This window comes from Lissotriton helveticus, chromosome 12 (genome assembly GCF_964261635.1).
Source record: "Lissotriton helveticus chromosome 12, aLisHel1.1, whole genome shotgun sequence".
Taxonomy (NCBI): domain Eukaryota; kingdom Metazoa; phylum Chordata; class Amphibia; order Caudata; family Salamandridae; genus Lissotriton; species Lissotriton helveticus.
The window spans coordinates 545,480,545-545,505,037 of NC_136073.1; the positions used below are offsets into that span (position 1 = coordinate 545,480,545).

A 24,493-nucleotide genomic window follows, 5' to 3' on the forward strand; every position below is an offset into this window, starting at 1 on the left:
ATTGAACTGGGACAAGCTTGGCTCCAGGTTCGAGGGCCTCTCTAGAAATGATACTTTACCCCCATACAAGGCACGTCACAACCCCTGTTCGGAATCGGCACACCCCTTGCCTTATGCTCATAACTTATGCCTGGTTTGGCTGCCAATCACGTCCCTTCCCCACACACCACTGTTACGAACTAAGGTATAACCCCACTGCATGCCTGCACGGGTAGTCCCATTTTTCTCAACTTATGCCCCGCGCATAAGCAAGTAGCGTTGTCACGCCCCTGAAGCACACATTACATTATTACGGCGCACTTGCACTAATGTAAAGTCCCCGCGCCCTCCCTCATTAAGTCCCATTAAGGCCAGTCTCCTCAACAGTACCACCTACTGATCCCCTCATGTTTTACATGGTTCTGCAGTTTTTTAAAAGTTTGTTTCCACTCCCATTTGTTGATGTGATTCATTACCTGTAACTGATGTACCATTTGTGGCATGATAGCACAACTTACCTGATGTATGACCTTTCTGCAAATGTAATGATGATTGTATTGCAATCTGTATCTAGTTATGAGCGTTTTCTGCTTTTTTTATTTTAGTAAATAAACAATACACAGATTTTTAAAAATCGCAGTGCAAGACGCTGCCTGGCCAGGCCTAAGTATTTTGAACATTGATTAAATATGGTTCCATGCATTCCTGTGTTTTGATCAAAATCAGGGATTTTACAGTAAAGTTCAAGAGTTCAAGGGCCTCTCTGTTGGAATATCCTATTTGATAAAAAGTGTTATTAGCCCATTTTTGATCTGATTTATCACAAATATCGGGTCTGCATAAGTCTGCACCCAGATTAGACCAGATAGAGGACCACAACAAGCTAAATTCTGTCCTCTCCTGTAAGTAGGAAGGACTTAATTCGTGAAGACATGTATAATGCAGACCACTCTGCGAGAGAGCTTCGAAATGACTTCCAAAACATGAACTTTTATGATCTACTCACCCACAGGTTCACAGGACCTCTGATCAAAAGGAGAAACTTTTTCCAACGCTCCGCTACTTGTCTCTGTTCTGTCTTCTGTATTTCCTCTTTCTCTTCCTGTTGATCACTTCTGATTCCAGTGTGCTAGACAATGTAACTTCATGTTGTGATGTTGACCAGAAGATGCACCAAACAAATCGTTATTACGTCAGAGTTACTCTCAATGGAGGATTAGCTTGTCTATCAATGCGCATTGTCAACCTGTGTTTTGGACTGACTCGGCCATGGTTTACTCCTGTTTATTGAATCGTACAGATTATGAGGTTTGTGTACAAAGCAACATACAGGTTTTTACATTGGTAATAATATGATCATTTTCCTTGTTCTAGTTAAAAGAAACAAAAAAAAATCAGTAAAAAAGGCAACTGTATGCCTTGGAGGGCATTGCAGGTAATAGCTATGAAATGATTCTGTGTTGATGTCTGCCCTGTCAATAATTCACACTTTCCCTTCCAGGTGCTGTCATTCATTATTTTCATCTGTTATGTTGCATCCTATGCTGTGGCGTTCATGACTGTCCCCTTGATAGAGTTACTGCTGGCAGTGATCTACTTCTATGCATATTCTTCCAAACTTAACGAGAAGTTTAAAGGGATTCACTGGCCTGTCGCGGTAAGTGATTTGTGAAACTTCACCTGACATACAGTTAATATTTCAAACCTCCTAGATATTTATGAAATTTAATATGCAGAAAGAAGCAAGAAAAAGTCAGACATGTACAACATCTGGATTTTACTGTATAAATGTTCTTTTTCTGTCAGGGGAACAGATCATGCCCATAAAGGTTATTGAGCTGTAGGACATGATACTTCTGTTTTATAGAATCTTGTGATTCCCCAACAATCCCTTGCACACGCTAAGAGTATATAAAATGTATCAAAAGCAGTGTAAGAACATTCTTGGTTCACTGCTGGATCATGTAATTCAATGTATTGTTCTTCTCGTGGTCAAACCTAATCAAAAGCCTTAGCCAACACGTGTTTAGTTGCGTTCTACTGCTGTGGGCAGCGACTTCTTCAGAGTTAAACCTCTTTGTGCAGATCCTTAATTTCGGTTGTATTTCAGTCCCATAAAGGGATTCAAAAAGGCCAATCTCAGACACAGGAACATCTGTAAAATTCCTGATGCCCGGTGTTTGTCACTCCTATTTCGTGTGTCTGTATACCCTTCTGGTAGTATAAATGTGGAATTTCCTAATTTTTAGATTTGCGGCGTTCGGAATCGTTCCAAAAGTTATGGCATTCGTGGACAACTTTCCAAGTGTTCTTGGTGGGTTTGGGGAACCTTTTTTTGATTCACTGTGGAGTTTTTACTCCTTATTCAGGTAAAGAGTTGGTCCTGTTTACCCAGCAGTTCTTTTGGATAGCTAGTGTTTGCCCCAAACCACATAATGATGACAACCTTCTCTGGGGCATTTTAACCGCAATGGGTGTCGATCCCCCATTAGTAAACTTTCTTCGTGAAATATACTTCAATGCTACGGCCAGAGTGAGATTTGGAGTGGGAGGAGCGTTAACAGCCCCATTTAGGGTTGAGCGGGAAGTCAGACAGGGTTGCGTCCTAGCTCCCTTCCTTTTTACTCTCTACACTAGTGGCCTAGAAGAAGCCATGTTGGAGGGGTGCCAGGACCTACCTCAAATTCAAAATCGTCCGATCCCCGCTCTCCTCTACGCGGATGACGCAGTGATTATTGCCCGCACTCCTCTGGAACTCCAACGCTCACTAAATAGATATAATTAATTTATGTCTATTCTAGATTCAAAAATTAACATACAAAAAAATTCACTATGAATTCTGGGCCAAAGCATAGAAAAGGGAGAGACACTTATATAAATAATTCCAGGGTGGAAAATACAACTACCTACCCCTATCTTAAAGTTTTAATAGACGAGAAAGGCTCATGGAGAAAAGCTATAGAGGCCAGAAAATTGCTGTTTTTAAAGTCAACTATGGCTTTAGTAAACTTTTCTCAGAGACTAGGAAAAAGACCTCCGGTCAAGATGATCCGCATTTACCAGGCAAAATGCATTAGCACTGCTATCTACGGAGCAGGAGTATGGGGCTATGTACAGGCGGAATCCCTCCAAAAAGAGGAGAACAGTTTTCTGAGGTTTCTCCTTGCTGTTCCCCAGGGTACTTCAACCTTCTGCTGTTATGGCATCGCCTTTGGTCATCAACCAAGTTAGTTTTCACTCAAAGTCTCCTAAAGGACTGCATTTCACTCAAAAACTCTACAAAGATCGGCTGGCTTAGATATGTTAAGAAGTTTTTATATGACCTGGGCTTAGAGAAATACTATTATAACCCCCCACTAATAGCAGAGCTCTCAAGGAAGACGTTAAAAACTCAGTGCTTATGCCATTTAGCGGACCTTCGATTGGCCTCTGAAGCAAATAAAATCTCGGCACAGCACTCTCTGCTGATCCAATCATCCCCGGTTATTCAGCCTTACTTAATCTGGAAATTAAGCAGCTACGACAGATTTTTGTTGACCCGGTTTAGATTCAACATTTTCCATCGATTAGTCACATTTGCAACTGTAAATGACTGGTCAAAGCTGCTATCCCTTTGTCCCTGTGATGGTGTCTCGCCCCACTCTCTTATACACTTGACCCTTTTTTGTAAATTTTATATTGAACCTAGAAAGCTTTGGTTAGCTCCAATCCTAAAAAGCCTAGGATTACGCCAATGCCGCCCCGCTTTCACAGTTCTCCAACTCTTGGACTCTGATTTTTTAGCTTTAAATGTTGCTAAGTTTTTAAAATTTTGTATTCGTCATAGAATTAACCTATAACCGAAGACTGATGCACTTTAACCTTCTTGTTGTATATTCTTTTAACATGCATTTTGAATGTTAAGCTATTTTGGTAACCTACTGTGTTTTTAAATATTTGTGAATCATTTGTGATGAATGTATTTATAGGACATGTATATACTTTTATGGTTTTCTCCTAATAGAAACCGAATAAAGTAAATTCTGATAATCAAAAGCCTTAACCAACATGTGTTTCATTACGTTCTACTGCTGTGGGCAGAGCTAAATCTCTTTGTGCAGATCCTTAATTTCGGTTGTATTTCAGTCCCATAAAGGGATTCAAAAAGGCCAATTTCGAAGACACAGGAACATCTGTAAAATTCCTGATGCCCGGTGTTTGTCACTCCTATTTCGTGTGTCTGTATACCCTTCTGGTAGTATAAATGTGGAATTTCCTAATTTTGAGATTTGCGGCGTTCGTAATCGTTCCAAAAGTTATGGCATTCGTGGACAACTTTCCAAGTGTTCTTGGTGGGTTTGGAGAACCTTTTTTTGATTCGCTGTGGAGTTTTTACTCCTTATTCAGGTAAAGAGTTGGGTCTGTTTACCCAGCAGTTCTTTTGGATAGCTAGTGTTTGCCCCAAACCACCTAAATGATGACAACCTTCTCTGAATTTTTGAAACAGTTCTCTGCACACCCGTTGCAGGATTTTTGATATTGAACGGACAGCTTCCCACAGTTATACACACATTCCGGTCGCAACCATTTCAAACAAAATGGTTGATAGATGTACACGCCTTGTAGACACTCACACACTGGACTTCATCGGCTATACAGTACGAACAAGCCCAGGCGTAACTAGACTCCTACTTGGAATGGGGGTAGATGGAAGTAGGTATGCACAAAGGGCCCACTTTCCCGTGACTGTATGGAGGGATATACTAGGACATTCAAAACCTATGTTAGTTGTAATTGTACCTTTGTGCTATGCGAACAGATGTGAATTATAGCTTAACGTTTACTCTCTGCATTGACCAAATACACAGTGTTTTCATAAACTTCAAGTTTTTTGTTCTGGCTAGCAAACCTGGTTTCGTATTGTAATTTAGGATCCTGGCCACAAAACAATACTTTCTTATCTAATGTTTTTTTTTTTTAAATGACGAATTCTCATCTTAAATTGTCACACATTTGTTAGCGCTTTCTTAGCTATCAGTAAAGTGTCTAACATTTACATGCACCTGCGGTTTAATAATAGGAATTTCCTCACTAAATAATTGCTTTGACTTCTCTGCCATTCACCTCTTGGTTTCTTCTTAAATATATATTTACTTACAATAGTTTCTGCTGCCTCCTCCCAAATTTTAGGGCTCACTTGTACCTTCACCTCAATTTATTGAACGTATTTCACACACTTTTTGGTATGAGCAAATGCGTTCTCCAAGGGCACAGATTGATCAAGGCCGTTAGCTATTTAGCTGCTTTGTGAAGGAAAACACCCAGTGAGTCAGAGTAGTCCTTTCCGACCTTCTAAATAGTGATGTACCAATGTTTAACATTGGCTGAGGCAATCTTCAAAAATGTATATCGGAAGCCAAGCGGAACCTCTCTCCTCTTAAACATGGCATACCAGCTCAGCTATCCACTTGTCTAACCCAATTTGCCAGAGAAAGAAAAACAGAACTAAACATTATTCTATACTTTCAAGCATCCCTTGATTCTCCGGTGGCCTAATAAATACTCTAGGTAAAAAAAACACATGGTGATGTCTAACTTCTTTCATATAAGACATTACAAAAGAAATCCTTTCCTTCAGTTTGCTGAAAAAAAGATCTGTGGTAGAATACGTTGGTAGACATGAACATTAATTCATCTGTACTCTGAACATGGGCTAATCGCCATAACACCTATGGTAGTCCTCCCTAAATAGGCCAGAATCCCATAGTACATTTATAGACCTGATGGGACGTCATTACCCAATACTTCCCTATTTAGAAAAATTGGAAATTAGGCTATTTGACATCACAGGTCAGACCGCAACACCAAAGCTTTTCTTCACAGGAGGTTTCATCAGTTCAGAACTGGCAGCTACTACATCTTGCCTAGAAGACGGCTGAATACCTCTGGCAATCTCTAATTTTGTTTAAGACAAATATGAGGCTCCTGCAAGATGTTATCTAGAAATACTAGCTCAATTGTCAATGGGTTAGCTATGATGTACACATTGTCTCTGCCTGAAAAGAAAAGCGTGGATACTCCAACAAAGCCAGATTCTTAAAGCATAATATTATTGACACCTCAGCGGACTAACAAGACCGCACCTCAGTCAAAGTTCCAAACAAATGTAAGGTCCTGTGTACTTCTTATCTGGTACCTGCCATTACTTATTACCACTGTCCAGAAGTCTTGAAATAGCAACAAGTGGAAAGGTGCACCAAGTTAAGATTGAGATCCATAGGAGTCCAATATGTAATTTCCAATTACATTTTTATTCCTTCATTATGTCCATTCAAAAAACATCCAGCCAACGTGTTTCTTTCAAATGACTTATTGAACCTCATCAGGGCTCATATATGTCTCATTCATAGATATCTCTCCATATTAAAATTCAGTCCTTGTGAGTCCATTACATAGAAATGTAAGATGTACATAAAATATAACGGGGCCACATGTATTTTGTGGTAGTGTCCAAAATAGAAAAATAAAAACAACATCTGGCGGATACCTTGAAACGTATCCTGGCACAATTAAAAAATACTGAGTATTGACACCTCACTTTACCTCCAGTGGAGGTAAACTATCCAGCAATGAATGAAAGAAGAAACAATTCTGGATATATTATCTACCACTGCGTAGAAGATTCTGTAAGAGTGACCAGATGTGCTTGGTACCCTATCAAAGCAGGAAGATTCAGGCAGAAGCCAGAGCAGGACATTTGACAGCAATATTAGCAGCAAATATACGTGGTCATCAAATAGGTAGGGCCTATCCTAATTTTTTAAGAAAACATCTTTCTAGCCAAGCTGTGGCACTTCTGCAAATAGATGGATTACGGCAATTTATCAAATCCAGGAAAATCGTCCAAATAAATGAATTCAGAATAAAGCACCAATAGCTATGCTGTGGTTGAAACTGAAAGATCGTGTTCATTCAGTACTTCAGGCCCTTCCCTTTCTGGCAGCCACCATGCACTTTGATTTCAATAACCTTGTCTTCATACACAGTGCATGTTTGTGCAAGGGCTGTATCTATATAAAAACATACCGAAGCTCTAGTCATAGCCGTTTATTATGCAGATCTGTTTTTGTTAGCTACATCGTACTTTTCCAAACTAATCTCCAGAAGTTTTTCATTACCACCATCTAAAATTCAGCAAAACAAAACTTAAAAATAAACTATTTATGAGAGCATTTGACAATTTAAAAATTCATTTCTGATCCTGCAAGATGGCGGGGACTGAGAGTTGTGCTTCACCTTGCCTCCCCCACCTGAGGGGTGGGGTTGGCAAGAGAGGGCACACCTCCCTTCCTCACTTGGTTTTCCTGTCGATTCTCCCACCTAACGTGGGGGTCAGAACTGGTGGGGGCCAGTTTCTGGAAGCAGCAAAGGCCTGGGGTAACTCACAAAGACGGCAAGCCTTTGAAGCTTCCCCTTCTTGGACCCTGCCCAACCTGGGGGAGGAGGCTTGGCACCTCGTCCCAGGTGGTGCATCGTTTCAGACCCTGGAAGCAGCAGGCTTTCAACCCAGGGGTCCAGAAACATGTCTGGTGGTGGCAGTTGGCGAGCAGCCACTCAGCCTGGGCTCTAGTGTTAGGTCGTTTTTCATGGGACATCTCTAAGATGCCCTCCAAGTGCCTTTTTTTATTGATTCCCACACTGGCATCAGTGTGGGTTTAATATGCTGAGAGGATCGATACCAAACTTCCCAGTTTTCAGTAATGCCATTATGATGCTGTGGAATTTGTAATACCAAACTCCCAGCAGCATATACTCTTAATGGCATTACTGCACTTACAATGTCTAACAATTGGCTTAGACACTGTAGGGGTACAGGACGCATGCACCTGTACCACCACCACTGGTATAGTGCACCCAGCTAGAGGGGTGGCTAACCGAGCAGTGGGTTGTAGAATGTGTGCCATGTCGACTCTTCACTTTGTTCTGCACCAAAACATGCACCCTGTAAAGGCAGTGTGCGTGTAAAGGTACAGGGTCTCGAAGGGTGGCACAATAAGTGCTGAAGCCCTTAGAGGTCTTTGCTGGCCCCAGTGCCCTTGGTACCCATGATACCACTTACAAGGGACTGACATGTGGCAAAATAGTGCCAATTGGGTTTTGTTTTAATGCAGTTTTAGGGAAAGAACATAGGCCCTGGTTACCTGTTTGGCAGGAACCCAGGACTCACTCCGTCAAAGTCCATCAGCAGTTTACCAAAAAGTGTGGGCAACCATGCAAAAAGAGGGCACTTTCTTACACTGGGGACTAGGGATTTTAGGACAGCAGCTAGGATCCTAAGGACTAACACTTCACAGCCATTTATATTTTCTGTTTCTCGCTTCCTGCTACATATGTGGAGATTCAGACAGCAAAAGGTAGTCCTCTGATAGTTGTGATGGCTGTATATAGATATTGCATCTATGCGCTGTCAAGTTTGAGTGGAGGTTTATAATGCAGATTTGTTTTTTTATTAAATAGGTAACCACAGCAAGAATTATATGTGCATTGTTTACTGTGATTTTAGGACCTTTTAGCCAAGACTATACATATTGTGAAATTCGGGAACTCGGTTAGTATTCCGGACGTTTGCACTTTTTTAGTCATGCTGCTATTGTATTGATCTTTTATTCTTTTTAATGCTAAACCAAGTTTATGAGATGTTTTTAAGTATTTATTGTATTGATGTTGTAATGGCAATTTGCCAGACAAAGACATGAGGATGATGATTACAGTGCCTTTAGAGGAACAGCTGTGACAACAGTTGTCATGAAGGCACAGAGATCATAGTTCGGCTGGCAGTGATCTATAAAGCAGGCAGTAGCTTGTCAGGGTGGTGGAGGGAATTATGTCCACCAACCTGCTAGATATGAGAGCGGGACTCCTACCAAACTCTAAATTAGCCCTCAGAAATCACAGTTAGGAAATTCACTCCTTGAAAAGATCCATAGGAGTGAAATGGCTATGACTCAAGCAGTTGTGCTCCTCAGAGGTACCACCTCTTCTACCTGGTGGCATGATTTTACACCACAACTAACAAGTACTTGTTGGCTGATGCACATATGTGTAAAATAGCCAAAAAATGTCAATATTCAGCTACTCAAATGGAAAATCTACTAATAATGATGGCTATAAATGGTACATTACTGTTAACTCCAAACTTACCACCCAGTTTTCAAGTAGGGCAGGTTCTACACAACCTCTCTTCATCTTTGTGCCTATCCCGGGTCTTTTAATGCCCAAGATGCCTGCTAATTGCACTTCATGTGCTAGTGACAATAGGAAGTTCCTGTGCACTAGGGGAACCACTAATATCCTGGCTCAGAATTCACAGATTCACTCCTCAGTATTCCATCCTTCCAGCCACCTTATCTGTTCCAAAGTCCCTCCAGTTTAGAGTACTCAAGTTTTGCCTAGCAGGATTCCTCCCGGGCAGTTCCTACAGCTCTGGCATTGGCCCAGACTCCATCACCTGGTCCACTTTGGGTGCCTCATCTTCCTCTCTGACTGGAGCAGGGGCAATGAGCGCCAAGGCCTGTACTTCTGAGATCCACTCCCTAGCCTTCTCTGATCCTTGCAAATCTGGTATGGTCTCAGCTTCTCTCTCAGACTAATATCTAGCATTTGCTCTTGTCAGCACAGCAGACATGGTCATGCCATGTACGCTACTGGCCATGGTCCAAAACCTGGGGCAAACCAAATAATTACTAAAAATTCCAACCACTACATGGTTCATGACACGTGCCGTTGACGTTAACCTCAAAATGGACAATGTTGTCTCCACAAGCTGTGAATCATGTACCATTAGGGAGATTGTTCTCAGATCTGAAACACCTCCTCTCTGTAAGCACCTGTATCTCCCAGGGTAGGCACCTTTATTCCCATTAATACCTGCTTCCTACACAAATTCCACGGTATTTGGATGGATGTGATTTAAGTCTGGTTGAAATTCACAATATGCTATTATGAGTGTTTCCGCAACCAGAAATATTGGGTCTGAAATCTCCAAACCGGATAATTCCAATCAAGAGATGCTGCAGCGACTGGGGTTGGGGCTCTGGCAAGCAGCATTTCACAGCCCCATCTGCTGCCGCCCAGAGGAAAGAAGTTTTGCGACATGAAATCTCTTCCTATTGCATTCCTTATAGATAAGGCAGATTACAGCATAGACGATTGATTTAGGAGGCTATAAAATCCTTTCTTAAGCAGCCTCTAACAGTCTTGTGTGGAAAGAAGCAAATGTGGTATTGCACACAGATGTCAGCCAATATAATTAAGGTGCTAGAAAAGTCTAAGTTAACTTTGCTTATTCGACACATATGAAAACATCCTTTAACATTAACTTTAAACATTACAATTTGACAATAAAGTCAGTTAGCTCTAAAAAGCGTTTTACAGAAACTGTCACTGGCCCAATAAACACCAAAAGATGTACAACTGCAAATAAGTTATAAAGCTTACCTTTGTTTTGTTTATCCTTATACTGTATTAAAGCACCGCCCATTCTGCTATACCGCAGATTTTTTGCTATGCAAACATGCTACAAATACTGCATTGACAAAGAGAAGAAACAGACTTTAATTGTTGGTGGAGGGCAATGCAAAACCAGGATCTTCCACTCCAGTAAGATTATTCCTACCACCCATGTTAATGTAATTAGTTCCTGAGGTCTTCTTCCCTCTGTCTCCTTCTGCAGCATAGCAGGCACCTCCTAGCTTCAAGGTGGGATAAATAATCTGAAGGCTTGGCCACATGAAGGGGGGTTTAATGGCCTACTCTCAAGTGATCTGGTTTCACCAGACACACCCATCTCCAGGGCCCGTCCTAGGACTTCTAAGGCCCCGGGTGAATGGAAAGATGTGAGGCCCCTCTAAATGTATTTTGCTTCACAAAAAGTGACATCACTGAAAGTTGCATCACAGGACTGTTGATCTTATTTGGCATCACTGAAGCGACCTAATGTGGATATCAGTAACATGGACAAAAAGATCAGGGGATGGAAATCAGGTAAGCAAATATCCATTTATTAAAAGGAAAGAGGAGAGAATGAACACATAAAAATACAATTCCAGTGAAACATAAATAGAGTAACTCCAACATTCTATATTATTCTCGTTGAGTGGCTCCCTGGTATTGATTCATTTAGGGAAAGTCAAGTATCTGGGTGTGTTTAAAGTGAAGGTATGCTGCAGATTCAAGGGGTTTTCAAATCACCGTTTTTAATTTGGTGTTAGAACTGTAGGAAGTGGTAGAGGCAGGATGGCAGGATTCTGAAGTCAATCCTCAAACTCCCCAAAAAGACATCACTATTGTTGTTTACATTTCCAACCTATGGTGTGGCAAACTTGGAGAAAATTGGGGTAGGGGTAGGAATGGGGGAAAAAAAGAAATTGCTATCTTCATATCATGTCCTGTACGCATCTGGAGGTCACTGGTCGAATCTGCACGTTTCGCCTACATCCTAATACAAACATATGCATATAACAGGTTATCAGGAAGTTCATTCATACCACAAACAGAGAAATAATACAAGGCAACAATATGAATGTAACACTTACTGGCTCCTTCAATGATTAATTGGTGTCGGTCCTCTGAGCGCATCAGGATATGCCCCCAAATTTCAAAAGAACCAGAGTATCAAGAAAACAACAGCATACATTTCACAGCTGAATCTGAAGGAGGAACAAAACAGGAAACACACGTTGAACTCTGAAAAACAACACAGTAAAGAGCCCAATGAGTTCTTTCTGACAGGACAATATTGAATAACGAAATTTGTTGTGACAAATCAATATCTCGTGTGTAGCACTACATACTAAAATGTGATCTTCTTAGCCTTTCTTCTGCTAAAGGCCTCAATCATTTGACTGTAGTCCAATGTTACTGCAATATCTCCTTCAATTGAAAGAAGGGCCGATCCTGACAGTCGTTCCTGGGACATCGTTGAGTGTAAATAAGTCTTTATCAATTTGAGGTGTGAGAAACTGCGTTCGGCAGATGCTACTGTCACTGGAATTGTAAGCAGAATTCTTAGGACAAGCACACAATTTGGATAAATGTCTTCCAATCTGTTCATATAAATATACTGAAGAGCCTCTAACATATTTAGTTGTTCAGGAAGGACTTGAGCAAGAAAGGAAATCTCCTGAAACAATTCAATCCCATCTATGTCAGAAGATATAGCACCATGAGCTGAGCTGTCTGACAGAAGATGATGTAGATCATTGCTGTGCTTGTGTAGTTCTCCACTTTTCATGTCTTTTAAGCTGGAAATATTATAAAGAAAGCCAAATTGCTTTTGGTGATATTTCAGCTGCTCAAATCGTCTATCAATGCACACAATTGCTGTATCAACAAGAGCATTAAAAAACTTGATGCAAAATTGCTCTTTTGGGTCCGTTATTGGCATGGCAGCTCTCTCATATCCAAACATTTTCTTTTTCTTAGCTAATCTTCGATCACAGTTGAATTCTTTTCGAATTTCCAATTCATCTGCAAGTTTGTTAGCTGATATCAATGCAGCTGTAAATCCTTCATGGCGATACTTTGTTAAGAATGCAAGTAGTTCCTGAACATGTTTAACAGCTACATCAAGCTGCATGTTCTCGCTCTGCATCAGTTTACTGACTGTGTTGATTCTTATTAAAATATCATACCATATGACCAAACATAGGAGGAATTCATATGAATATAGCTCGGATGCTAGTGATGTTGCTTCACTTACACCTGCAGAAGTGTTTCATGTAATAGACTCATCTGAAATTCGACCGATTTGACGCTTTGCAGATGGCATTCCCACCGAGTAGCAGAGAGGCATTTGAGGGAAAGTGTCACTCCAGCTCCAGTTAACACATTCCAGCTTTTTAGGTCGAGCCTGTCAATGCGCTTGCGCATTGAGCTCGCGAGAATATAGGGGCTTAACGAGAGCTTAACCATCGGGCGATTTGATGCTATGCCCGTGAAAAGCAAGTTCAGTGCACAAGCGCATTGACCTAAAAAGCGCGTGCACATCAAAGCCACCAGCCTCCCTCCCACAGGCATCCCCCAGCGTGCGCTCTGCCTCAGGCATTTCTCCTCCCCTAATTTATTCACTGCCCACGGACGGCCAACCGTACTTTCACTTTGACGGCCGCGAGGCCGTCTCTCGCGTTTCTCCTCCCCCCTCCCAGTGTACTTTTATTTTTTTTAACTTGTTTTTCTTGCTCTGTCTCTTATTTCATTCCAGCCTGATGGCAAGTAGCTTGATGTTAAACCTCACAGGGTTTTAATGGGCTATAAAGAATAAACGACTAGCTGAAATGTTTCATAATAGGTTAAAAACGCTATGTGCTAAACCACATTTAACGGAAAGGCTTACCACTGAACTATCAGTGCGTTGAATGGCGACCATCTGCCGTGTTGTGCTCATAACGCTATCCCCAAAAATTCAAACGTATCTGAAAAAGTGATAAACAGCATGTTCTAAGACTCAATAGTGTCAAATATATATGGCAGCCTGTGTTACAACAAGATTTTCACCGCTAGTGCGCTAGCATTTTACATGGCTGAATAGGGGTATTCTTTGATGAACACGTGAGGCTATGATCACCTTTCACTTAAATTTGGTATACACAGGTATGCACTCTAAACGCACCAAGTGTGTTATTTGCACATCTCTGGTTTATTGGCTCCTTTCTGTTATTCTGATATTCTTTTATTTGTTGTTAAAGTCTTAGAGTGCAAATTCTAAAAGCAAAAGACTCTGTTTTTTCCCCTTGTTCTAGACAGCCAGTTGCTTGTTCTGGATGGTGCTTGTGCACCGATCAGCACGTATATTATTCTTTCTTCATTACATACATTAAAGAATCTCCCCTTTGTGAACTCCGTTTAAATTTAAGGAACATTGCCATTCCGACTCACTTTAAAAAACGCTGTTTGTTCTACTTTTATTGAAATTGGATCAATAAAGTTGTGATTCAAATTCGAACCACGCGTTACATGCCTCATAAAATATTTTTTTGAATCATTTAGTGGGCAGGATTTTATTTATTTTGAGCATTCCAAAGTGGACTGCGCACTTCGAAGATCCTTTGCGGAGTGTAAACGAAAATACAGCATCGTTTAAATGCATTATTTTCACATCATAGCAATACGGTACAGCGCCATTAAAAGCGCATAGCAGGCTGGGATAACTTGTATATGATCGCGGAAGGGAGAGGCGAGTGGAATTGAATCACGGAGGCGTTTCATTGATCTTACTGAATCGGTAAGGGGAGTTTAATCTTGTTGTAACACAGGCTGCCATATATATTCGACACTATTGAGTCTTAGAACATGCTGTATTATCACTTTTTCAGATATGTTTAAATTTTTTGGGATAGTGTTATGAGCACAACACGGCAGATGGTCGCCATTCAACGCACTGATAGTTCAGTGGTAAGCCTTTCTATTAAATGTGGTTTAGCACATAGCGTTTTTAACCTATTATGAAACATTTCAGCTAGTCGTTTATTCTTTACAGCCCATTAAAACCCTGTGAGGTTTAACATCAAGCTACTTGCTTACTGTCTGATGGACATTGCATACAACTGGTGCGCCTTGGTGAACACAGATTTATACGCCATACCGCAATAACACGATTCTAACATACTGACGGGTACGATTTTCACCGCTAGTGCACTAGCATTTTATATGGCTGAATAGGGGTATTCTTTGATGAACACGTGAGGCTATGATCACCTTTCACTTAAATTTGGTATACACAGGTATGCACTCTAAACGCACCAAGTGTGTTATTAGCACATCTCTGGTTTATTGGCTCCTTTCTGTTATTCTGATATTCTTTTATTTGTTGTTAAAGTCTTAGAGTGCAAATTCTAAATGCAATTATGTAACACCTTCACTATGATATGAGGAATTGCAGTATCTTGTTTTAAATAGTTGTTGGCGTTCCTCGGTGTGAACACAACTTTAGCAGCTTGCTGTGCTTGATTTGAATCCCACAGATGCTGCCTATGAATAGATTTCAATCGGTCTTCCTCTGCTTGTTAGCGCTTCATTAGCCTGCCCTTGTTTCCTTTCTAAAGTGTAGATTTACCCTCCAAAACATCACACTATCGCAGACTTTCGGTCTGCTTTTGGCCACCCAAAACCACGTTTGATTTTGAGTTTACGTGTAGCGCTGTGACTAAAACAAGCTTCTGCAAACTTTAAATCTGGAAACTTTTGCCTAATGCTGCTATAAAAATGCCCATAATGATTAGACCGTTTTCAATAGTAACACAGTAACGCTTTATTTTGCAGTGAAATATTTATGTGAGAACAGCTACTATTATGTACGTATGCTTTCTATATGCTTAATTGTTGTTAACATTACACTTTTCTACAGCTTTAAGTGGGCCGGGTGCAAGCAGGTACCGCAACAGGGGCCAATGGGCCTGCGCATTTATTACCTTTGTCATTGGTAGCCATATTACGTGACTCGGCTGTCATATGAACTGCAGCGATGCAAAGCCACTGAAAGGCTTTCTGTATTTTTAAATTACCTTGGCAGTGGTGTTTTGAGCACGCTGGCTCTCAAATGTAATGTGTGTCCCGGCATTTTTGGGGGATTACAACACTGTCGCGGAGGACTTTTTACTGCGTAATTATTGCTTTCTTTTGATCACGGTGGCTCTGAACGGTACACTATGTTAAAGACTGATTTCGAGCTTACGTGTAGCGCTGTGACTAGAACTAGCTTTCTGTAAACTTTAAAGTCGGAAACATTTGCCCTATGCTAGAAATGTGCCCCTAATCAGTAGCCCTTTATTATTATTAATTTTAGTAACGCTTTATTCTGCTGTTAATTATTTATGTGGAAACAGTTACTATTATTTGCGTATGCTTTCTATATGCTTAATTGTTGTTAGCATTACACTCTACTTACTGCTTTAAGTGGGCCAGGTCCAAGCAAGTACTGCAATAGGGGCCAATGGGCCTGCGCATATATTACATTTTTCATAGGTGGCTATATTACGTAACTCAGCTGTCATATGAGCAACCACACACACAACCACACACACACAACTACATACACACAACCACAACTACATACACACAACCACTTCTACACACACACACACACACACAACCACATCTACACACACACACACACACACACAACTACATACACACAACCACATCTACACACACACACACAACTACATACATACAACCACATCTACACACTCACACACAACCACACACAACCACACCCAACCACACACACAACCCCACAGTTAGTGCACACTTTCACCGGCCACAAACACCACCACCGTCAGTGCACGCTTTCACCAGGCCCACACACATCCTCACCCTCCCTCACACCCCCTCAACCACTCACACCCCCTCACCCACTTATACCCCCTCACCCATTCACACCCCCTCACCCTTACATGCCCGCACACCCACATACACCCTCACTCTCACACACCCTCACCCTCTCACACACCCTCACCCTCTCACACACCCTCACCCTCACACAGCCTCACCACTCTACCACCCTCACTCTACCACCCTCACTCTACCGCCCTCACTCTACCGCCCTCACTCTACCGCCCTCACTCTACCGCCCTCACTCTACCACTCTACCACTCTACTGCCCTCACTCTACCACTCTACTGCCCTCACTCTACCACTCTACTGCCCTCACTCTACCGCCCTTCACTCACTCTATCTATCGCCCTTCACTCACTCTATCTATCGCCCTCCCTCTATCTATCTATCTATCGCCCTCCCTCTATCTATCGCCCTCCCTCTATCGCCCTCCCTCTATCTATCGCCCTCACTCTATCTATCTATCGCCCTCACTCGATCTATCTATCGCCCTCACTCGATCTATCTATCGCCCTCACTCTATCTATCGCCCTCACTCTATCTATCTATCGCCCTCACTCTATCTATCTATCGCCCTCACTCTATCGCCCTCACGCTATCTAACAATAGGATCTTTTAAATCTGCTGATCTTGCCCTACCATGTGGTGTTCCTCAAGGCTCATCCCTAAGTCCGACACTTTTTAATATCTATGTGTCGGACTTAGCTAGGGTTATTAAAAACTACCGGATGAGCCTTCCCACATATGCCGACGACACCCAGTTGGTACTCGCCATTAAGAACGATGGAGAAGAGGTGGCGGCACGGTTCCAGGAAGGAATGTTGGCAATTAAGGAGTGGATGGCTGGAAACTGCTTAAGACTTAACTCAGAGAAGACTAAGGTAATGATCTTTGGAAAGTTATCCCCATCGTGGTCTTCTGTCTGGTGGCCCCCCTTACTTGGAGCTCTGCCAACTCCTGTTCATAAAGTCAGGAATTTAGGAGTAATTTTTGATGAAAAGCTTAATTTTTCTAACCATGCTAATCAGATAGCATCCTCCGCATTTCACAAACTTAGACTCCTGAAAAAAATTCTGCCATTTCTTCCAGACAGCGCGAAGAAAACGGTGGTTAGCTCCTTGGTGCTTTCATCTTTGGATTATTGCAATGGACTATTTGTGAATGCTCAAGCTCGGGTGGTGGCCAAATTGCAACTAATCCAAAATGCAGCAGCAAAGTTACTGTCTGGCACCCCCAAATATAAACCCATTAAGCAGGTAATCAGGAGCTACCACTGGCTAACTGTAAGAAACCGGGTCAGATTTAAAACCTTATGCCTGACTTTTAAGGCATTACATGGTCTTGGCCCGGTGTTTCTTAAACAGAAACTTACACTATATCACCCTAACAGATCACTTAGATCGGAACATCTTCTCCAGCTGACGGTCCCACGAACTAGGACCGTCTCTTGGGGTGATAGATGCTTCACAAACACAGCTGCTAGACTGTGGAACACGCTCCCGATCGCGATAAGGTCTACCCCCTCACTGTTTCAGTTTAGAAAATTACTGAAAACCTGGCTGTTCGACCAATAACCTTTCCAATAACTGCACTTTTTTTAATCTTGATAATGCTCCTACCGGGACAATGAGTTGAGTCATAGCGCCAAGACACCCACGGGTAAAAGTTGCGCTTTAAAAATTGTAAAAATAAATAAATAAATAAAATAAATCTATCTATCGCCCTCACGCTATCTATCTTTCGCCCTCCCTCTATCTATCTATCGCCCTCCCTCTAGCTATCTATCGCCCTCCCTCTAGCTATCCATCGCCCTCACTCTATCTATCGCCCTCACGCTATCTATCTTTCGCCCTCACTCTATCTATCTATCGCACCACCACAGCATCACTCAGGGGCACCACAGCATCACTATACACTACCACAGCATCACTGAACGCCACAGCATCACTCTTCGCCACCACAACATCACTCAGCGCCAGCACAGTATCAATCTGTGCAAACATTCAACAATAACTGGTTCAAATATTTTCTCTCAATGTTTCAAGCTTTATTACGAATGTCGCAAAAAGATGTTAATATTTCACTTCTGTTCTTGGATTTTCGTCACAATAAAATACACTGAACATAATCTTCACAAAAGTTATTTACAAAAGTTTAAGCTATTGCCATTATAAATTAAAATAACTTTAATTTAAGTATTAATTATTTAAAAAAATTAAAAGCCATTGTTATTTGTAATATCAATAAATATAAGTCACGTAAATACAAAACATTTGCTAAAGTTATATAACTATTGGCATTGTAAATGACAAAGCTATTAATTTCGCTATTTTCAAAACCAACACATACATAAAAAAATTGTCATTTACAAATACCAATAGCTCAAACTTTCCTAATGCGAGACCTATTGCATTGCAAATGCTTGTTGTTCATGCAGAGAACTGAATAATACCAAAGAAGTTGGCAGCATTTGTAGATGAAGCAGCAGCATCTCCCAAGACCAGGTTCCAACTGTGAAAGACGCACGGTGTAAAAAAAAGCCAGTCCGTACTCTTTTAAGATTCAAGCTTGAACACCACTGTATTGTCCACGCATATTTGCACCATTGTCATAACCTTGGCCACGACAATCAGCAAAAGGAAGTTTCAGTAGCTCCAGCTTGTGCAACAACGCATCAGTAAGAGCCAGTCCAGTTTGTTCATTTGTAGAACTGACAAATCTCACAATAAATGTAATTTGTTCGGTATGACTCAAATCAGGAGTGCAGTCAAGGAGCACCGAGTAATATTTGGCTTTTCGGACATGCCATAAGATTTCTGTGAGAACCTTCTCAGACATCAGCTCAATCAATTCATTCTGAATGTGTTTGCCAAGATAATGTGTATGAATCTCCTTTGTGGTAACTCTGCAAACATGTTCCATCATAACCGACTCAAATTTGCCTAAAAGTTATACAAGCCCTAAGAAGGTGCCATTGTGGGGTTGGTTCAGCTGGTCAACACTGCCACGGAATGCCAAGTTATGTTCTGCTAGGTACTGTGTAATTGATAGGAGCCTCTCCAAGACATTTCGCCAATGCATCTTCTCCTGCTGGATTTGAGCAAGGTTTTGCTTATCAATAGAGCATTCCTTCCGCAGTCGAAGTTCAAGCTCCTTCCGCTCCCTAATATTTTTTAGTTGCTCCTGAAAATTTTCATATTAATGTAAATGCTGTCCAAGATGTTGCCAATCAGACACACCGCTGCTCACAAGCTGAGTGTTATTGAAAGAAGTGGTAAACAATTTGCAGCAGAAACAAAATACAGCATTTTTGTATGTCAAATACACTAACCACTGACGGTTAATTTGCTGACCGTTATTCATTTCCCCTTTGAAATAAGTAGGATTGAAGGATCGATTTTGAGAGTCACGTGGGAAATAATCACTTGCATTACGCCCAGCCTGGGTCAGTCCTCTTTCTACTAGGTGGCAAAGTATGTTATGATCTTGAGTAGTAGGCTATTTCCCTGGGTTATCATCAATGTCATGGGTCTATTTTACAATGTCCAGCCACTGGCCATACTGGTTCTTTACTCCACAAACACAATATTCAGATGCCATATTAATGGTGACCTTCACTTGCTGTTGCACATCTGAGTTCCTTTGTACCTCTACTTGGAGCTTGGTAGCATCACTGGCTGCTTCTTGCTGCTGGTCCTCCGATTGCTGTTCTGGCAACTGTGATACTGGTCATTTTGTAACTTGCTGCTCATGTTCCTGATCACGTTCCTCGAAATTGAAGATTCTACTGGCTGTGGTAGTAGTGATGTGTTTAGGATCTCGACCCAGGATGCTCTTCACCACTTTATTTTCATACTGAATGAGTACAATAGCAGCAGTCGATGCTTGGTGCTGGTCTGGAGGGTTCTCTGGCTCCTGATTTTGGAACTGGAAGACTGCTGTGTTGGGGTTACTTTCCTTCTCATTGTGCATCCCTCTTCTCATAATTTAAGTAGCGCTTCCCGCTGACTTATCTTCTTCAATCTTTTCCCGCTTCCTTTTCCTCTTGACTGCACCGGAGGCATATTTCCTTCCAATGTCGCGGTCAAGGTTAGCCATCTTTCCTTATCTTAAAAAGCTTAAAACTGCAGAATAAATGTAAAATGAAATGCCATTTTATATACAGAAATGGGAACATACAGTATGTGTAGGTTTTTCAAATATACAATATACCTATCATGAAAAATGGATAGGATTCTATTTAAATAGAAAATCAAAGCATGAAAAGTTAATCATTTATCTATTATCCTATCCCCTACGACTTACCAATAAATATTATTTGCCCAGCACAACCTAAAACATACTTTATTATGGTGACTCCTACTGTACCTCCAGAAATGTTAAGCACTGTGGACAATATAAGTTGCTATGACCCAATGTAATTAGACTGTACATTTTATCCAAAACATACTTCTCTCCTTCCTGACCTACACAATAGAAAAAAGAAAGAAAAAACTAAAAAATAAAGAGGCTACAGTTTGGGAAAGGACCTTCAACTTATGTAGGGACTTTCTACACAGATCTATACTCGATCTGTAGGCACTTACTTCAATATCAGTGGTATAAGCATAATCTGCAAGTAACCGGATCCACTGTTAGACAGATTGCTACTTCTCAGCAGGTAGAGTTTGATCTAGATATAAGGTGAGTTCTACAGCAAAAGACAGAAACCAATGTAAATATTTACTGCAAGAATGCACCATTGTTCAACTTAGACAACTCATAGGTAGTATTCTAAACAGTTTGACGGTCCTCTGGTAACCTCTGTGAGAACCTTGCACTACCTATAGGCTCAACCCCAGCACTGTGTTGATGTGATAAAAAAATGCGGATGTGATCAGCGAGGACAAATAAAGTAAGCTACAGACATTTGTGCGTCAGAGTAAAAAAGCAGAGCATTGCTGAAAAAGGCAAAAAAAGAAAGGAAAGGTGCACACAATTTGAGTTGTTACATAGTGCATTCCACTGAATTTCCTGCCATTTTGTAGCACTGTACCCAACAGATGTTTTTAACACCATGATCCACTTTTCTCAGATAGAGGAATAATTGGGTCGGTACTGGTCAGAATGAAGCTTGCAAGTTATATCCATGGCCACTGGAATTATGCAAATGTGCGGCTGCAGTGTTTTATGCATATAGATTTGCCGCATTTACCACATAACCTATCATCTCCCGCATAATCTGCAGCTTTTAATATAAAAAGTTGTTTCTAGCTGAAAGTGTTCCAGAGTTACCTAAGATGCAGCGACTTGTTGCCACGCAGTAGAAGCCTCTTTGTGATGCTTGACTGCTCAACTTTTTGTTGCTTTTTTCTCTTTTTGAGTGTTATAAAGGTACTAATGAGGTGCAGCAAATGCACAGACACGGTTTACGAATGTAAAAAAAAGTCAAAATAATGAAGCAATACTATAATTAATTTCCTGCATTACGCCTCATACATTTTGTGTTTTCTTGTCATACAATTTCCTCAACCCTGCTGCATAATTTGGTCCTCGACTGCTGCATCATTCCAGTGGCCCTGGTTATATCAGTACACCCCAGCAGACAGCACATTAATGACTGTGCTGTCTTAACGATTAAACTACAGGCTTAAACAATTTCACTGGCTTTGTTTGAAAGAGCTTTGTATTAAAAAAAAGAGTACATAATCAAATAGTTGATCTCTCTGAAAAATAGTAACTTTCTGTAGGACTGTCCCTTGACTACGGTACTTTAAAAGCTGCAATGGGGTGGCACTAAAGCTCAGGAAATTCACTGCCAAGGCCATCTGCAGACTCTCAATTAAGTGCCAAATCTGCAAGAGACTGGTAAGGCAGGGTGTTGCTTTCCTGTTAAATTCTGGGTTTCAGATGGGAGGTGGGTAGAGCAGCGAGGATGGCATGACTGGCCACCATGAATAGGAGTGTGGCCATCCACTGCGGAGACAAAAGCAGAACCCCGTTTACTGCCACCATCCCTACCCCTTCTAAGGGGAGTGAAAACTCTGCTGCTCATAAGCAGCATCTCCCATGGCGAGGCCACACCATCATACCACAAGGCCTGGGCGGGAGCACACTACACATGATGGGCCTGCTGGGGCTGGCCCATTGTCATTCTATGTATGACAATGGGCTGTGATAATCTGTGCTGGGTTTGAAAGGGGCTGCTGAGGTCTTACAAGGTCACAAGAGCAGAGCAGCCCAAACTTTCATGAGAAAAAACATGGCCAACATCAAGCCTCCCTTCCCAATCCGACCCTAGCCTCTACATAATGGCCACTCCTAGTAGGGCACACGCAGAGCCAGTGCAAGTAGTGGGCTAAGCGCTAGAAGCTCATCTCTGCCCCAACCTACTGTGCAGTCTGCTGCAATTTGGGCAGCATAACTGGTGCTGGCCGCGGTCCGGATAGGCGCAGATGGGCTTGCCTTTGGTGCGCCAGTGGTGCGCACGCTATGCCTGTCCACTGCGCATCTGCGTCGCCGTGGCAACTTAAATAGCAGCCAGTAAAAAAACGGGACTGCTAACACCCAAAAGATGATGGCAGAAGATGTCAACACCGGCGCGAGTCAAGATGGCGATCAGGCGGGACCTCGTCACGCCCCACTGTGTCTGAAGAGGAGAATGAGGAGGATACAGTAAGTGCCCACAAGTATAAAATTTATTTTTAACGTTGCTGCCAACTATTAAAAACAAGAAGCTGTGCACCCTGCAACATGCAGCAGTGCAAAGCCAGGCTAAAAACATAAAAATCAGGCCGCAGAAAGCGCAAGTATACCCCTGTAGGGAAAGCACCACTGAGCACCCTGCAACACTCAGCAGTGCCCAGCAAGAAAGAGTAGGGAGTAAGTGAGCAGAACCAGGTTACCATCTTACACAGGCAGCAGTACAGGCTTCCACTCTGGAGTCCTCTTTCTTGTTAGAACCAGTAACAACAAAGTCAGAATGTACTCCTGTATTTTTTTTTATAAAATAGGTATATGTTGTGCATGAGGAGGTGTTTTGTGATTTAATCAGATTATGACTGTGTTAGTATGGTTTTGCAAAGAGCAGTGTTTTTAGTGCAGGTGTCTCTGTATAACTCAAAGAGGATGTGTCCCAAGAACAGGAGGTGCTTGGCTGGCAGCCAGGCTTCCTTGGTCACTGCAACCCAGCTGCAGCAGTCTGCTCCCTTGTCACCACGCTGGGAAGAATCCCTCCTTGAACCCAGGGAGGCTTCAAACGCCTACTTAAAATTAAGCCCTCTACCTGTAAATCATTTGCTGACTCTGCAGAAAAAAGCCCAAGGGTGGATGCTGTGCTTCATAAACTCAGAACAAATACCAAAAAGACATATTTACATAATTCCAGCAACGGCCTCAGAAAGAGCTGCAGCAGGCATGGCATTGTGTAAAAGTAGAGAGAGCACTCAGGACCAGTGCTGCCAACCATGAGACCGCAGACACAGTGCCCTCAATGCATGGGCAAGCTGGGCAGGTGCCTAGGGACCCCACGAGCATAGGGCCCCCATGCAGACCAGAATTGAACACAGATTATCCTTTAAACATTTTTTTTCTTAAGAGTGGTTGTGTAGGCTGGGCCCATTGCACTGCTTTGCATGATGGCCTATAATGCTGTAAAGGAGGCCCTACACAGACATGGCAGTGTGTGGAAGAGTTGGACATAGATTTCAATGTGCCGTGATCACTCCAGATGTTTTCAGCAGCTCTGCCAGTGCTTCATTTGGGCCAGTGGTTTCCGTTGTTCTGCCCCGGCACTTAATTGTCAACACCGGGGCTTGTGACAGCCTTCCACAATGTGGCCTCGTCTATCTAATTTAGAGATGACCACAACAGTTAATTATTAATGCAATATACATTACAAATTACTATTACCTGTCACCCAAGCCATTCTTATAGCCTTTTGGCGCCTGAAATAGTCCGAATTGTCACACTTTCAGTAGTGTGATGGTTAGTAGCTGTTTTGTTACTATTATTGGCAGCGTGGCTGGGGTAATGTGTGGTACAAGCTGGAGTGGCCTCCTGATGAGAGCCTTGACACTTATGTTGTTACAAATTAAGCACTGATGCCCTGCTCTTTGAAAATGTTCTGCCAGCTATAAATAAACTACTGCAGACCACTGCTGGC

At 41.9% G+C, this 24,493-nt stretch overlaps 1 protein-coding gene across 1 annotated transcript in view; it reads left to right on the plus strand.

Annotated features, from left to right (window-relative positions):
• The window catches only part of CMTM3 (CKLF like MARVEL transmembrane domain containing 3), a 100,667-nt gene that overhangs the window by 61,288 nt on the left and 14,886 nt on the right, over positions 1-24,493 (plus strand). The window contains exon 2 of the mRNA XM_078669097.1: positions 1,481-1,636. Within this exon, the coding sequence (XP_078525223.1) occupies positions 1,481-1,636 (156 nt within the window). The remainder of the gene's footprint in view (positions 1-1,480; positions 1,637-24,493) is intronic.